The following is an 18,176-nucleotide window of genomic DNA, read 5'->3' as shown; positions in this document are numbered from 1 at the left end:
GCCCACTGAAGTGGCCCATGCAGAGCAGCCCCCGGGTACCCGGCAGAGTGGCGAGCACAGAGTGGATGTGGAGAAGCAAAGAGAAGACGTCAGCACCACCGGGCATCTCCAACTGAATGGGTCTCTAGTAAGCAGAGGTGGAGGGGGCGGGATCCCTTGCAGAAGGAGGTGGATGTAAACACGGAGACCGTCCATGAGGTTCCTACTGCCGGAGTCGGCTGGGTGAACAGTGGCCACGGATTCACACCAGGACGTGCCTTCCTTAGTGATAGTGTTCTCTGAAGACTCCTGTGCTGGATCAGTGCAAGTATGTGAGGTCGTGTTCCTGGCTGCCCAGCAGAGAGAGACCTCATCTGCAGAATGCGAGGCACGTTGCCTTAGGATTATGGAGACAGGACAGTGCCCAGGCACCCAGTAGGGTCTGTGGGCTCAGCCTCTTCTATTCCAGATTCGTGGATTCCTCGGGTGGGAAATGGGCCTGAAGCCCCACCCCCTCCATCCTCATACCTCAAGTCCCAGCCCTCCTGGAGACAATGTTTGCTGGTGCTGTCCTCCCTGCGATGTGCATGAGATACCTTGTTCCACGTACAACTCACCCACTTGGTTCGAAGAGGAAGCCCACACCAGTTAGAACTATGGCTGGAGCCACAAGAGCCTTCAATGTTTCTTCCTCTTCTCTTTTTTTCTTTCTATGAGCATCCCAGCAGTTACAGCCTTAGCTTCTCAAATCCCACTGTTTCCAAGGGGCCTTGCGTACCACGTTCTTAGCTTCTTTGGTCAGCTGGAACCAGCGTCTTTAACGTGGGGTCTGTGGACTAGTAAGTCAAGGGAGGGCGGGGTCCACACAGAAGTTCTCGATACGATGCTGTGAACCCTCAGGTATTGCACTAAAATCCAAGTCAGTGTCTGTGCGTTTGGGGAGATGGACGTTCTATAGTCTTCATAAAAGATGCTCCCAAGAGGCCCAGGGCACCCACGTTAGGGCCCGAAGGCATCCTGTCCATTGCATATAATTGTCAAGCACCCAAGCTGGACAAGCCTCAGCTCATTGGTCCAAACTGCTCATTTCACAGATGGGGATACTGAGACCCCGAGCGGGGAAGAGAGCAGGCCAAGACCACGCGGCGAGGGCACTAGGATTCGGTCACCGTGTCTCTCAGTCTGGTGTTCTTTCCGCAGCCCCGCCTCAGAGAAGTTTAGAAAAGACTCAGGTCACTGGCAGGGTTAGAGTTGGGTCTACTCACATTGACCACTACAGTTAACAAAGCTTTTTTGTTTTTTTCTTTTCTTTGTTTTTTTTTTAAAGTATTTTTAAACAGTTTGTTGAAAAGCTACACCAAAAATTTTTATATAGATACTCAAGACAATGTAGGGTCACTCACCAAAAGATACTTCTGTTTTCTCTTGTTGCCATAACAAATTATCACAAATTCAGTGGTTTAAACCAACACAGATTTTAAGATCTTTTTTTTTTTTTAATTTTTATTGGGGAATATTGGGGAACAGTGTGTTTCTCCAGGGCCCATCAGCTCCAAGTCGTTGTCCTTCAATCTAGTTGTGGAGGGCACAGCTCAACTCCAAGTCCGTTTTTCAGTCTTTAGTTGCAGGGGGCGCAGCGCACCATCCCATGCGGGAATTGAACCAGCAACCCTGTTGGTCAGAGCTTGCGCTCTAACCAACTGAGTCAACTAGGCTCCCCCAGATTTTATGATCTTACAGTTCTATTGGTTAGAGGTCTAACATGGATCTCCCTGGGCTAAAATCAAGGTGTCAGTAGGGCTGTGTTCCTTCTGGAGACTTTAAGGGAGAATCCATTTCCTCGCCTTTTATAGCTTCTAGAGGATTCCAACATTCCTTGGCTTATGGCCACTTCCATCTCCAGAGCCAAGCATGTTGCATCTCAGACTGTTCTTCCATAACCACATCTCCCTCTGACTAAATCCGGGAAAGTTCTGTGCTTTGAAGAATTTGAGTGATTAGATTGGACCCACCCCTATAATCCAGTAAAACCTCCCATCTTGAGATCCACAGCTGCAGAGTCCCTTTTGCCACCTCAGGAAGCATAGTCACAGGTTTTTGGGATTAAGGATTAGGACACTGACAGGTCTGGGGGTCATTATTTTGTCTCTCTCAGGGTCATTCACCAAAGGTGCTTTTGGTCTACTGGGGAAGTCAGCAAACTTATTTAATAGGCTAAATCGTAAATATTTTAGGCTTTGTGGGCCTTCTGATCTGTGTTACAATTACTCTGCTATTGTAGAGCAAAAGCAGTCATGGACAAAATGTAAATAAGTGAGTGTGACTATGTTTCAATAAAACTTTATTTGTAAAAACAGATTTGTAGGTTGGATTTGGCCCATGGCTGAAATTTACAGACTCTTCTTGTTTGGATTCACCAAGCATTGCCCGAGAGAACTGGTCTGGCCTGAGCCCTGGGGCTGAAGGATGAATAAGACACGTTCTTGGCCCATGAGGGGCTCTTGCAAGCTGGTGGGGACAAATAGATGTGAATAGAAGCCCTGAGAGGGTCAGGTCCTTGAGGGCAATCTCATCTGTTGGAGGAAGTGACCAGGTCTTCCAAAGAAGGAATCGCCCGGATTCCAGCAGAGAATAAAGAGGTCCCAGCCTGAGGAGTCAGGATTCACATGAGGTCTTAGGTGTCTGAGGTTTGTGGTTTGGCGTTCTGCACTGGTATACTGGGCAATTGTACTCTGGTTAAGAGTGTGAGCTTACTAGTTCTTACAGCCCCGGGATTCAAAGTTGTGTGACCTTAGATAAGGGTGTCAGGTTCCTCATCGCTAGAGACAGGCAGGGTGGTAGGATGAGATGTTATGTAAAACATATTTATTGACCAAAGGGAACCTACATGGCAGTTACTATTGTAATTAGTTTTGGAGTTTTCCAGAATGCCTTGGGAAGCTGACTATCTGCCTTCCTGTCTGATTTGCTAGCACTCGCAAAGGACGTGCTTGGTGACACTGATGCTATTAATACCAGCAGTACTAGGTGTGCTAAAACGAGAGTAGTGGTAATGGTTGCTACCTTTTACTTGGTACTGTCTATTTGCCAAGAACCACACTGAGATCTTTGCAAGGGTTTTCTCCCTTCGTCTGCACCACAACTCTGGAGACAGAACCCCATTAGTAGCCACATGTTACAAAGGAGCACAGGAGGCTCAGAGAAGGCAAATGACTTGCCTAAGATCACACAGCAGCAAAGCTTGGAGGTGGGACTCAAACCCAAGTTTGTCTAATGTCAAAGACAATGTTCTTCCATAGCTCCTGGCAGCACAAGGATAACACGCTCTTTCTTGTTCTTCCTTCTAGTGTCCAGACAGCGGTGGCTTGTGGCAGTGGTGGCAAAAAAGAAATGTAAGTTAACCCTGAGTAGAACTGAACAGCTTACACTGAAGCCAGGAGCAAACCCCTGGCTCTCTGTGTTCAGTCTGCAGAGGGAACGTCCACGTCCACTTGGAGAATTATCAACAGTGCCCATGACCACTCTGACTCCATGGTTATAACATATAGCCCTGGGGACATATTACTGAACTGTCCAACTTCTTTTAGACAGAGAGATGTAGGACTTATGATGCCTCCTTCCTCCTTAGACACCTCCAATGGTTCCCTGTTGCCTCAGAATAGACTTTTAGACTGACATTGGAGCTATGCCTATTCTGACCCTTACTTCCGTCTCTACCTGGGACTCCGACTTCCCATATCACCCATGCGCTGCCCTTTTACGACCTCTATACCGATGTGTATGGTGTTCCTGCCACCTAAAATTTCTTTCTCCAGGCACTGCATGGCCAAGCCCTACCTTTCAAACAAGATGTATCTCAACTGCTACTACGTGATGCTTTTCTTTATGCCTCCAAGAAGCAAATCAAGACTCCTCCTTATTCTCCTTAGATCCTACCCTCTGTCCCTTTCTATGGCATAAATAATTTTCTCCTTTATTTTATGATTATTTATATAGATGTCTGCTAAGGGACAGGGGCAATGTTGGGTTCATGTTTATAGTGCCTTTCCATGGTGCCTGGCATATTCTATAAGCAAGCAAATACATGTATATTTTATCTATCTATATTATATACATATATATTTCAATAATATATATGTTTTAATTACATATATAATGTATTTAAGTGAGTATATCAAACAGAAAATAAAATACTCATTGAGTGCCTCTCATTAATGACAGGACCACACAGGCCTCTCCCTGTGCTGCTTTCAGAATTAAGGGGGTGCAATAAATAGTAAATTCTCTGTCCAAAAAGATGTTCCAGTTAAGGCAGGCAAGGAATTAAGGACTTCACATTTGACATATTCCATGAATATATCATTTGGTATAAAATTCAACACCAAACTTGACTCCAAAATTGGAGATGCCTCAACATTTATATTAGAGTGTGTATTTTCCCAAGGAAGAGCAGTGCTTGATATTATAGAATGGGCAGTGGAATCAGAGGGATCAGGGTTTGCATCCCAACTTCATCACTGGTGACTTTGTTCAAGACCCAAGCTGGCCTCCCCAAACCCCATTGTCTCATCTATATAATGGGGACAGCACCAGTTCTTACCTCTCAGGAATGGTGTTGTGATAATTGATTGAGGTTATGCAGCCTTTAGCACAATGCTTAGTTTATGCTAAGGTGTGACTATCTAGTTATTGCTGTTACTGTGGTTGTCATTGCGATGACAGTATCCTGCATTCTGCTTCTAGAGATAATGTCTCCATCCTCAGCTCCCAGCCGGAGGCCAGTCTGCAGTCTTGGTTGAGTTGTACTCTCTCCCTGGCCACAGACACCAGGAGGACCCCCTCTCGACAGTCAGCCATCAGCAGCCACAACCTCAGCCCCAGGTAAGAGTATCTCCATGTTGCCTCTGGATGGCCAATAGCTCAAAGAATCTCAGACTTTGATGGGTGCTGTTCAAGTCTTCCATTTCCTCTGGCTTGGGCAAGGGCAAGCATGTTCTGGACAATTTGAGATATGACCCTATCACTTCCTAGCTGTATGACTTCAGGCAGGTCAGTTACCTTCTCTGAGCCTTCACTTTCTCATCTGCAAGACAAGAAATGTAATTGTATTTACTATAATAGTTGAAATGAGGAGGCTCTAAGGCAGCCCTCCATAAAATGTGGTTTTCTAGATGCTTTTAAATAGCATGGGGTCAACATTTTTTAAAATAGCTGTGGATTTATTATAGTTGCTTTCTATGTAAGGCAGGTCCTACTTGTTTTTCATTTATAGATATAGATAATTCTAGATTTAAAATATTTTATATCAACAAATTCACTTATGGTTTTTTGTTTTGTTTGTATTTTTTGAAAAGGTGGGTCAGTATAAAGACAGGCTGGGTGCGTTCTCCCTTAAAGATTTAACTTTGTTTGAATATCAGGATTTTATATTCTCCCTACCACAGAGAAAGATGAATTCAGGCATGGCCTGAGATGCGACCCTCACAAATAGATGGGATTGCCAACAATAGGTTTCTCCAACAAATGAGCCTTGAGATTCACCCTTAGTTGTAGGACTTACATCCCTCTTCTGTCCTGCTTTTCAGCTTCCTTTCTCTCAGCTCATTTGGTGAGAGAAAGGGCGGCCCTCTTGTAATTGAGAGCTAATGGCCAGAAATCAGAAATTATGGATTAAGCAGATGCATAATTAAGGTGAAATGCACACCACTTCTGTGATAACAGAAGAACCAATGTGATAAGATAAAAAGGAAACTCACAGACTAATAGAGCAAACCCGGACAACCCCCCTCACTGACTTGAAATGCACTCCGGCTGAAGCAGGGGGTTGTTGCCTTTACACAAAGAAGAGGTGGAAGTTGACTCTAACCTTTTGGGCACGTTCCATGAATGACAAATGTCTGGCACAAAGCTGCTGCGGATTATCTTAGGCTGAAAGATTTGATGTTGAAAATATCACAGACAGGCTCCGAGACTGGGGTGCCTCCGGGGAGTTAATTAAAGCAAGATTATCTGATTACTGCTCTTAATTAAAAACTGCTCTTTTCTCCTGTACGGAGAAAGAGCCATGTCCTCTGCGAACCCCAAATAACGAGGACTTTCTCTTTCCTGAAAGCTAAATACTTTTGTTGTTCCCCGTCAGCCAGGATACAAGGCAGCAGAAGCAGAACCAGAGGCAGCCAGAGCAGAATCTGAATGTTCATTAACAGAACATCCAAGTGTCATAATTATAATTGTATTCGGGTGCGTGATAAGCATCCTCGGCCCTTGAATTGTACCCTAAGTTGTTTGGTACCCATTCGAGTGGGAGATGGGACGCTGTGGTGGTTTTAGTCCATAGATTGATGTAAGATCGCGTGGATCCCTACCCTGTATTTGCCCCTGCGTACCTGTGAGGTTTGGGGCAAGTTGCTTAACTTCTCTGTTCATGTTTCCTCATGAGTAAATCAGCGTTGTTTTCAGAGTTAATGAGATGGTACGGAAGTTGTTCTTCATGTAGAGCCTGGCATCTTGTAAAAGCTCAAGAAAATGAGCTGCTTTATTAGTTTCAGTATTTATGTGATACCCAGAGGAACTGCAGACAGACATCGTTACCTCCATGTTACAGAACAAGAATCTGAGGCCCAGGGAGGGGGAACAACTGATTCAGACACAGACAGCCTTCCCTCAGCTTCCTAGTTCCTTGCACAGAGCTAGTCATCAGCATCCCCAGGGAGCCCTCTTCAGAGCCTCTTCCCCCTGTCTCTGTTCTCTCCCCTTCCAAGTCCTCAGTGTCCAACGGCAGTTCAGAGCCGAGGCGCCTGCACCAAGGACAGGGGTGGTGCCATAGGCAAGAAGGGACTGTAAGCTCCTTGTCTGTTTTCCTTACGTCAGTGTCCCTAGGGCTCACACACAGTTGGTGCTCAGTAAATGTTTGTTGAGTGAATAACTGAACGTAATGTCAAGGCTGGAGCAGAGATATTAACCTACTTGGTCACAGTTCAGCATTGACTGACTCAGAGAGGGTTGGTAATTTGCTCAACCTCCCATAGCAGGTACATTGTGGAAGAGCCAGGATTTGAACTCAGGTTTGAAATCTCCAAACCCTTTATTTGTCTTTGCCGTATTTCTGTGGCTCTCTGATATTTATCCAGGGGGTAGAGCACTCACCTGGCAAAATTTACTGGCAAAGAATTGGCTTGTTATTAATATTAAAACTGTGTAAGGATTATTATTCAACGTTCATCATCCATCCGAAAGATATTTATTAAATGCCTGCTGCGTGCCAGGTCCCATGGCATTAAGTCTTGAACATTTGGAGCCCTGTCCTTGGAGAATGTTTACAGTTTAAAGATTCTAGAACTTCTGAGTTGGCAGGAACCACTGGGATTATCTAGTCCTATTTGCTCATTATGCAGGTGGAGGAAGCTAAGTCTGCAATGGGAAATATTGCAGCCAGATTTATAGAAGAACTGACCTCGAGTTCAGGTGCCTTGACTGCTGGCTTTTTCTGATAGCATAAATAATCGATGAATACTTCCCCCTTTCAAGAACTTAAAATATAACCCAGAAGGTTAAAATCCTCTTGGCCACTGCCCCAGTCTCAGCGCCCCTTTCAAAAGTATCCACCATCTTCAGTTTGGTGTGTATATCTTGCTCTATGTATGTATAAACATACATGTTCTTATAGAAGACACAGCACATTCGTGGGCTTTTTAACAACATAAATGATATGATGCTATATGAGGTATATTACGCTATACATAAATTCTTACTGTGTGCTTCTTTCTCTCCACAATATCCCTCGGCAATCTTTCCTTATCAGTATGCCTAAATCTGTCTATCTCGTCCTTTTAAATTCCTGCAAAAGATCTTAAAGTGATGCTTTATTTAACTCTAATCTTGTTTCACTTTTAGTTGCTTTCAGGTATTTGCTATTAACCTGCAAATAGTTCTCTGGGTCAAAGGGCACTTGCATTTTGAACTTGGCTAGATACTAGCAGTTCATCCCACTGTGCCTTCTGCTAGGAGACCGTACAGTAGAAGAGTCTGAGACTCCTGTGTGCTCATCCCCATATTACCTGGCACATCATAGAGCTCATGAAATGAGTCTCTTGGACATTTCCAATTTGACTAAGAAGGCCACTCAAAAACAGAAGCGAGGGAGAGAGCAGTCTTCTGCCAAAAAAATAAAAGCCTTCCCTGTATTATTTATAAGGGGACGTCAACTGCAGAGAAATACACCTAAAGCTCTGTGATTTATAACCCAGGAGTCATGCAGCTGCTGCTGATAAATACAAGAGTTTCTGGGGGCGGCAACACTGTATTACCTTTGTGGGCCCTGGAGCAGGAGTTTATGGGCTTGGTGGTGGCTGCCATAGTTGGCTCAGGAGTGTGTCTTACCATCTGGCTGCAGGTGGAGCAGGGCTGTTCAGGGGTTGGCATCTCACCTCGGACCCTGCTGTGTACCTGGCTTCTCCTTCCTGCCCTCCAGGACCATTGCCCGGGGAAGGGGCCCTCTGCATTTCTCTCTGGTCCTCATGGCACATCAGGCTTTCCAAGGAGGTTCCAAGCCCCATTTCATGCTAGACCTCCATCCCCATGCCCAACAGAATCCCAGCCCCGGTCACTCATACAGTTCTCAGGGTCTGTGTGCTGACAGGCACCAATTGACCCAACGGTGCAGACTCCTAATGTTTTATCTTGTCAATGGTCAGTTGCTTCTCTTATTTTCCTGAATAGTTATTCCAAACATTCTGACTTTCCTCCACTGTTAGCCCTCACTCTAAGGAAACAACCTTAACGCCTGTTTCATTCAAAGAGAAAGAATAATGGCCTCGATGACTGTGGTGTCTATAAATTCATCTGTTTGTCCCCATCTTCCTTCTGCTCTCAGACGAGATCCAGTCCTGTCTGAGACTAATTTGTGTCCACTGCCTCCTGTCCCCTACAGTGCTCGGACCCACCCCGTGTCCCCTTTCTCTGCTGTATCTTCTACTTCCCCCATTCTAGTTGGTCTTCCTCCTCGGGTTATAAATGCCTACAGGTCTTTCCTATTCTAATTATACGAGGTCAGACAATTACGTTCACGAACTCATCCTAGACAAAGTGCTATATACTTCATTGCTGAATATCACTACGGTCACCTTCGAAGTACTCCCCTTGGGAAGCTATGCACTGATGCCAGCACCTAGTCCACCCTTCAAAGCAATTTTGGAACTCTTTCTCTGGAATGGCCATCAGAGCTGTCGTCGTATTACCCTTGATGTCCTGAATGTCATCAAAATGTCTTCCTTTCAATATTTCCTTTATCTTCAGGTAAAGAAAGAAGTCATTGGGGGCCAGATCAGGTGAGTAGGGAGGGTGTTCCAATACAGTGATTTGTTTACTGGCTAAAAACTCCCTCACAGACAGTGCTGTGTGAGCTGGTGCATTGTAGTGATGCAAGAGCCATGAATTGTTGGTGAAAAGTTCAGGTCGTCTAACTTTTTCACGCAGCCTTTTCAGCACTTGCAAATAGTAAACTTGGTTAACTGTTTGTCCAGTTGGTACAAATCCATAATGAATAATCCCTCTGATATCAAAAAAGGTTAGGAATAGCATTGCGACAAGTTCGCGAACTTAATTGTCAGACTTCGTATCTTCTCCCATCACCCTGTAATCCTGTTGCATTATTCCTTTTACTTCCCTTCAGAGCCTAACTTCTCCATAGTAGGGTCCCCGTGCATCACCTTCACTTGCTCACCTCACATTTGTGCCTCAGTTTCCTACAGCCCTGAGCCTGCCCCCACCCCTCTATTGAAACTTTTCTCACCATGTCAGCAGCTTCCAAAGAGGCAAATCGGGACATTCTCAGCCTTGATCTTTTTCTAGACTTCTCCCCTGCGTTGGTAACTTCTCTTGGAACGCTCTGTTCACTTCAGAATGTTTCTGCTTCTTGGTGCCCTTCAAACCTCCCTTTTCTGATCGCTTCCTTCCTACCCCAGCCCCCAAATATTGGGGTTCTCAGGATGCTGCCCTCACCTGGCTGTTCTTCTCTCCACCTGATACCAGGCAATCCTCTTGTGATTTTAACCATCCCGCCCCCCCCCATTATAAGCAGATGACCCCCAATCTAGACCACGAGCTCTTACGTTCTCCCAAGTTTGAAACTTCTATATCATATCTAATTACCTGCACTGAGAAGATGGCTGACTGGATGCCTCCCTGGCGTCTGAACTCAGCATATCCAAGAGGAAACTTCCTCGCTCCCCACCTACCTGTGTTACCAGTATTATCTAGTGCTTCTGAAATTCATGAAACCTCCCAAGCTGGAGCCCTGGAGTCGTCTGAAGCTGTCATTCCACTCCCTCACCCCCATTTTCAACTGATCCCTAAATCTTGTTTATAAGGCCCACCTCCTCCCGCCCCTGCAAATACTTTCTCTTTTTTTCTACTTTCCATCCCCACGGCCCATACCTTTCAGTCAGGCTAATCCTTTCTCTCCTAGACTCTGGCAAAGACCTTCCCATGCTGCCGTCCTTGAGTTATTCCTCTCCCCTTCAGAGAGTTCTGATCCCTCTAAAGTGATAATCTGGTTTCAACGGCTCCCGTCACCTACAGCTGCCCGACACCAAATCTGGTCCTTGATCTGTTTTTGTCAAGTTTTATTGGATCGCAGCAATGCCCGTGTTTGGGGGTTTCCCCTGTTTGTTTTACGTACCGTCTGTGACTACTTTTGTATTCCAATGGCAGAACTGAGCAGTTGCAACCGAGATCCTATGGCCCCAAAGCCCAAAGTATTTGCCATCTGCTCTTCACTGAAAAACTTTGATGGCTTCTGCCCTAAAGAAAAGGATTCAAACACCTTGGTGGGTTTACAGTGCCTTCCGTAATCTGCCTCCTATCTACTTCTCTGCTCTCATTTTCCTTGTTCTCTTCTTTATAATTTGTACCCCGAATGGTTTTAGCTCTCCCTCATACACGACACTATGTCCCATCCCTGGTCCTTTTCCGGGATATGCCCTCTGACTGGACACCCTTCTATTTTCTTATCTGACGGACTCATCCTTCGAGACTCAGCTCAGGTATCACCTGCCTCAGGAGTCTTCCTTGCCCCCTGGCTGGGTCAGGGGTCCTATACCGTGGTCCTACAGACCCCACATGTTCCTCTCCCATAGCACTTACCGTATTATGTTGAGATCATCTGTTCACGTGCCTGTCTCCCTCATTAGGCTGTGAGGCCTTGAATGGCAAATTTTATCTTTTCCTTATTGTGCCTCAGCACCTAACACTGTGTCTGGCACATAGTAGGTACTCTGTAAATATGCATCAAACAAATAAATGACGAGGGGAAAGAAGGTAGATGTTTTGTTTTGTTTTTTACCAGGGTGCTTAGAAGGACGGTGCTGATATCAAGAACCAAAGGTGAATTTGCCAGACTAGTTAACTGTCTCCTATCACAGAGTAAGTTCTTAGCAACATGGAACCAAGAGTGATGGAAAGTGATGGGCAAAAATGAAACTCTAGAGCTCAGCTTCCCTAGAGTACAGACCGAGGGCAGAGGCAGGTGGTGGGCATGGAGCGTTCGACTGGCTCTGGCAAGGGGACCTTGATGACACACTTAAAGGGAGGCGGGGGAAAGATGACAGGCTTTTTACTCAGGCAGACCCGGTTTCTAATCCCAGCTCTACTACTTCCTATCTGCCTGTCCATGAGTTACAGTCTGTGAGTCTCAGTACCTCCTCCGTGATTCTGTCCCTTCTCCATATTCTATCCCCTTTGTGGGATTAAAGAATTAACTAGTATAAGTAAAATTGTGTATATTTAAAGTATATAAGAATATGCATAATAGTATTCTATGTGTTTAAAAATAAAGCTTGAAAGGATTACAAAATAATTCGCTATTAGCTATTATTAATAGCTATACCTAGCAGCTACAGGGTGGCTTGTGGAAGACCTGGAACCAAATTCATGGTTAATAAGCAAAAGCTCCCTCCCACCTTCCTCCCTTCACCCCAAGCCAGGCCAGTGGACACTGATATAGGAGGGCGGGACTTGGGAAAACTGTAACTGGGTTTTCCACAGGCCAGAGATTGTAGAACTGGGCTCAATTTGCAGAGCAGAAAACCATGAGCCCAAAACAGAGAATCTCTTGGCAATGAAAGTGGAGTTTCGGTGAACTCAGTTTTAAATATGTTGAGCATAATGTGTTTGGGGACATCCAAGTGGGACTGTCTAGAGCTTTTAAACTCTTGTCTGGATCCATGGAGATGCCAGAACGTTTCTTCATGATGTAATAGTTGGGATACTTTGGGGCATAGGTGACATAAAACCCAACTCAACCAGGTTTGTACAAAAGGGAGAATGAAAACCAAGAGTAGATCTAGTGTCAGGCGTTATCGGATCCAGGGATTCGAAAATGGTCATGGGGATTTGATCCCCAACCAGCCTCTCTGCTCTGCTTTCCTCTATGTCGGGTCCTTTCTGAGGCAGCAAGATGGTGGCGAGCAGCTCTAAGTTGATGTCTGCACCACGTGAGTCCAATGGTAAAGAGGGCTTCTCTCTTCCCAACAGCTCTGCAAAAACCCTGAGCTTGACTTTCATTGGCCCAAAGCGAGGCACATGTCTGTCCCTGAACTGGATAAGGGGAGTGAAGGAGTCTCGTACCTTAGGCTCAAGTTGGTGTTCTCCCCTAGCACCGGGAAAAGGGGTTATTCCCATCCAAACCGCAGGAACAGTGGGGGAAAAGGGGTTGCCTCCAAGGGAAACAGGGTGGATCACCTGAAGCAGGAGAATGATACTAGGTAGATAAAAATAAGATAAGCCAAGAAGACGTTCTCCATCAAGAGGAAGGTTGAATTATGGGAGTGGACAAGAGCATGCAGACAGAGAGTGAAGGGGGAGGGAAGGGGTGAAGCGGGGAGGAGAGGGAGGGAAGGGAAGGAGGAAGGGAAGCCGGAGAGGAAGGAAACATCAGGATGGAGGAAGGGGCAGAAGAAGAGGGGAAAGGAGAGGGGGAAAGAGGAAACATATTAGAATGTTTGTGGTCCCCATTTGGTAGCCTTGGGAAGCCCATGTAAAATTGTATATAGCCTGGTCAGAGACTACATTTGTCCCTAAACTTCAGTGACCAATCTATCACCACCGAATTAGCGATGCTGTGCCTTCAATTTATCACCAAACATGGCTCTCCACTGTTGCTGTTGGACGGGTACCATATTGCAATGTGAGCGTGGAGATTATTGTATAAATTATTCTCACTCACATAATCATCGTGATTTTAATTACTGTGTAATCTTCCCTAATTACTGTTGTATGTATCATTTGCTTTGGTGCCGATTTAACACAACTGCTTTTCCTTTGGCTAAAAAAAATGGCATTACAACTTTTCCTTTTTTCTGGGGAAAATTTGCTTTCTGTAAACATTCGCAGCCTCATGCTCTTGGCTTGCAGTTCTTAGTTTAAGAGAAAAAGATTTAGACATCACCACCACTACTTCTCTCACCCCCGTTGATTTTTATTTGGTATAAGGCTGGCTTGAATTAATAAAACGGTCTAAATTATAGGGTATTATTTTAAAAACAAAGTTGTATTGCTTTCAAGGAAATGTAATTACTTCTACAAAAGTGAAAACCAAGAATGGGTCACATGACGCCTGCTTCAATGATTAGGTAAGACTTGTTTGTAATTAGTTCATTAATTATGCAAATATGAATGGATGGTACTTAGTGTTAAAAACAGCTTGTTCGCAAAGTAGGTTAAGCATCCATGCTAATCTTATTTCAGTAGTACATTTATTTATTGGTCTCTGCCTTCATAGAAGCAGATCTCAGGATCATTTTAATTCACCCAGAATGTACTTAATGAGCTGGCCTCTCATGAATATGTTTTTGTGTCTTCCTATGACAAAAGGATTCTTTTCAGTTTTAGCAATATGAGGAAGATTAGTGGAAAAGATGTTGAAACTGCGTCCATGAAAATATTTAATGCAAACACATCCACCGTGGACACTGCCCGAACACGTGAAACCAGGAGGAGCTTGTCTCTGTCCAAGATTGATCTTTGGAGCCCACATCACTCTTGGATGCATTTCCATGGGAAGGAGGGCTGTTTTCTGTCTAGAACTCCACATCTGGGATGAGAGATCTGTGGCTGTCTCAGGAATCTTGAGGCTCCCTAAGTTAGCCACAGGTTTGTGTAAAAAACCATTTGGTTTATATACCACATATCTGTGAAATCACATGGTTCTCTGCTTTTTCTGTCTGACTTGTTTCGCTCAGCATTACTCTCTCAAGATCCATCCATGTTGTCACAAATGTTCCTATATCATCTTTTCTTACTGCCGAATAGTATTCCATTGTGTATATATACCACAACTTAACAAGACAAACAAATGAGAAACAGAAACTCATAGACACAGACAATAGTTTAGTGGTTGCCAGAGGGTAACGGGGGCGGGGGGTGGGGGGTGGGAGATGAGGGTAAGGGGGATCGAATATATGGTGATGGAAGGAGAACTGACTCTGGGTGATGAACACACAATGGGATTTATAGATGATGTAATACAGAATTGTACACCTGAAATCTATGTAATTTTACTAACAATTGTCACCCCAATAAATTTAATAAAATTAAAAAAAAAAAACAACCATTTGGATTCCTCATTGATGGTTCGAAACATTCTGTTAGAATCAGTGGTTCTCTTACTGAGTTAATTTTTTGTTAAGTAAGCTTTTTAGTGAAGTATACATATTTCATATGCGTATACAGAGTTCATATATATACAGGGAAGTCCATCTTTATGGAATTTTTGAAAATTAGTCGTACCTATGTAATTACTGCCCAAATCAAAGCCAAAGCGTGACTAGTCATGACCTCTTCCTTCCTCAAAGATGACCATTGTCCCGACTTCTCATGCTATGGATGAGATAGCGTGTTTAAACTCTATAAATGGAAGCATCCAGTAATGCTCTTTGGTGTCTGGCTTCTTTCTTTCAATATTATGTTTATGAGATTCATTCACATTGTTGCATGTAGCAGTAATTCACTTGTTTTCCTCTATATAGTCCTTAACAGTGGTTCTCAACTGGGGGTTGGGGGGTACGTTTGAACCCCTGTCCCTGCCAGGGGACAGCTGGTAATATCTGGAGACATTTTCATAATGGAGGGAGAGAGGTGCTATCGACATCTAACCTGTAGAAGCCCAAGAAGCTGTGAGGCTTCCTACACATGCTTAGGACAGGCCACAGAGAATTATCTGGTCCAAAATGTCAACGATGCCAGCAATGAGAAGCGCTGGTCTGTCGTAGTCCCTTGTGTGAAAATAAAATAATGATTTATACGTTCTATTAGTAATAGACACTTCGGTGGTTTCCAGTTTAGCACTAATACGAGTAATACGACTACGAATAACCATGGACACATCTTTTGTGGCAGGAATTTACAGCTCTCTGTCGGGCCTATACTCAGGAATGAAATTGCTGGGCCGTAGATGTATTTTCAACTTGAGTAAATACTGTCAAACGGGTTGTGCCAATTTACGTTCCCACCAGCAGTGCATGAGTTCCAGTTGCTCTGCGGCCTTGCCGATACCTGGTTTTGTCATTTAAAACAATTTTAGCTATTCTAGTGGCTGTTAGTAGTGTCACATTTTGGGTTTTGACTTGCATGTTCCTGATAAATACACATTTTCATGTGCTTACGTGTTCATCCGGGTATCCTCTTTGGTGAAATGACTGAGGACGTCTGTTGCCCATCGTTTTTCTTTTCTTTTGGGTTATTTGTTTTTTTAAAATTGATTTGTAGAAGTTCTTAGTATATTCTACGCACACGTCCTCTTTTGAGTATTTGGACCCACTCCCATTCAGTGGCTTGCCTTTTTCACTCTCCTAGTGGTTTACTTTGATAAACAGACGTTTTCAATTTTAATGTAACCAAATTTAGAATGTGTTTCCTTTATGGTTGGCACTTTTTATATCCTGTTGAAGAATTGTTTGCCTACTCCCAAATCATGCAAATATCTCCCTACGTTTTCTTCCTGCATTGATTTAACTTTTACATCTAGATATATAATTCATCGGGAAATGATATTTATTTATGGTGTAAGGTTGGGGTTAAGATTCATTGCTCTATGGATGTGAAATTGGTCGGCATAAGTATTTTAAAAGAAATAATGTTTTCCACATTTCACATCAGTGTCATCTACTGACTCTACTCCATTTTATTACTCATCCGTTCTTGAGCTGACTTAATATTGCCTTAATTAATGTAGCTTTATATCATAAGTCTCGATATCTGGAACTGTATGTTCCTTGGGTTAGTTCTTCTGCCTCACGGTCAGCAAATGACTCTAGGGGAAAGTGTCACACAATATTGTGCTTATCTCTACGTCCTTCCCTCCTTCCAGAATTTGGCCCTTCAAGTCCTGGCTTTTTTGGTGACTCTCCAGTGCCTTTTAAACTTTAAATTGAGTTTTTCCAGTTTTTCTAAGTGGGGGTTATCTCGGCTACAGCTTGTCTCTCATATCTGGAAGCTGAAGGCTGAGCTGGACTTTTTAACTCCCTTTGCTAAGTAGACGTTTCTTCCTTAGTTTCCATGTCCAAGAGGACATGAATGTTCGCTTGTATTTCCTTCCAGTCATAACCTGGCGAATCTACTTCCCTTCTAGACTTGAAGCTTCTTGACTGCAAGGGTTATTTATCTATGTATCGACAGCATCTGGCACCAGGGCGCTCAATAAGTGATTCTGGATGGATGGATTGTGGGATAGATGGATGGATAATTTCCATTTCCTTACAACTGTCTTTTCTTGAGGAACTGCGTCCTTTAAAAATAAGTCCGATAAATTAAAAAAAAAAATTTATCTGGTCTAACCACAAAAAAAAAAAAAAATATTATCTGGTCTAACCACAAAAAAAATAAATAAAATAAAATAAGTCCGAGAGTTCATGTGGCGATAGCTATTACACCACATTCAGCAAGGCAGTGTCTGTGCTTGGAAAAACGTAGTAAGGCATTGAAAATGTATTTAAAATATGTTGAACCCAAATTGAACCTCCAATCCAATTAGAGATTTTAATTACTTTATATACCCAGTTTGTTCTTTCAAAATGTGATAGAAATTGTATCAGAAGGTAAAGGACTGAAGTTTCAGAGCCAGTACTTTCACTGTCTCATCGGAGTGTGACCTGGAAAGTTCTCTTCCTTTCTCTGTTTGAGAACGAGGGGTTCAAACCACAGGCGGTTCCAGCTCCCTCTCTGTTCTGATATTCTAGAAGTTTATCAGATTTGTAGACACAAAGCCAGGCTCTTGGCTGGAGTTTGGACATGTGAAGAATTCACTCTAGATTGTACCCTGGAAGCTGGTTTTGAATGTATTGTTTTGAAGTCCAGAGAAGAGGTATTGGCTGACTGAGACGGAGGGCTGCTGGAGTCGGACTTAACCAGCTCGATGAGGCACAGGGAGCCTTTTCTTCATGCTTTCTACATTTCCACAATCCCTCATCTTCCCATCCCTCCATTCCTTTATTCTTTCCATTCCATGAGTTCTCCTTAACTCTTCTAGATCCTGGGCGTTCATACAAGCAAAATACAGTCTCATGCAGAACTAACAGTCTTGTTGGGAGGTATAAATAAGTAAACAATTATAGTATAGAGTGCCAGGGAAGGATGGGGGCAGTGGGCAGAGGAGACCCCCTCACCCAGCCTGAGATGTGGGTGGAGGCTGAGCATTGAAGGGTGAGCAAAAGTTTTTGCTTTTTTTGTGTTTTAATATAGAGCAATGGTTCCTCGGAACCACCTGTAACATGTTAGTTCCTTCCCTTCTCCCTGTCTCCCTGTTTCTTTTTCTTTCTCTCTCTCTCTCTCTCTCTCTCTCTCTCTCTCTCTCTCTTTAACACAGATGTGTCTGGGCACTATCAACTCCATTAACCTCCACCTTAATTTGACAATGACTACAGATTTTTCATACTGACTTCATTTCTAGCTTTACCTCCTTCTCTACTTCTATCTATATAGCTAAACACATTTTTATGCTGGGCAATGTGGCGGTAACTTGAAAGCATCGGGACAATTCTCTTTAAATCATTTCACGTCTTTCTCCTAAGAAGAAGTCCTTTCTTAACTATTAAACCAGTATCACTCCTAAGAAAATGAACAAATCCATAATATGGTCCACGATCCCAACATTTATATTACCCCAGTTGTCTTAAAATTGTCTCGTATCACTATTTTTTTAAAGA

The 18,176-nt window shown here is 43.7% G+C and overlaps 1 protein-coding gene across 2 annotated transcripts in view; it reads left to right on the top strand.

Annotated features, from left to right (window-relative positions):
- The window catches only part of MYO18B (myosin XVIIIB), a 242,799-nt gene that overhangs the window by 213,181 nt on the left and 11,442 nt on the right, over positions 1-18,176 (top strand). For both annotated transcript variants that reach the window (XM_074321365.1, XM_074321364.1), the window contains 2 exons: positions 3,327-3,371; positions 4,723-4,860. In XM_074321365.1, coding sequence (XP_074177466.1) covers positions 3,327-3,371; positions 4,723-4,860 — 183 coding nt within the window. The remainder of the gene's footprint in view (positions 1-3,326; positions 3,372-4,722; positions 4,861-18,176) is intronic.

The sequence above is a fragment of the Rhinolophus sinicus genome, linkage group LG16 (assembly GCF_036562045.2).
Source record: "Rhinolophus sinicus isolate RSC01 linkage group LG16, ASM3656204v1, whole genome shotgun sequence".
Classification (NCBI taxonomy): domain Eukaryota; kingdom Metazoa; phylum Chordata; class Mammalia; order Chiroptera; family Rhinolophidae; genus Rhinolophus; species Rhinolophus sinicus.
This window is presented reverse-complemented; position numbering and strand designations above follow the sequence as displayed.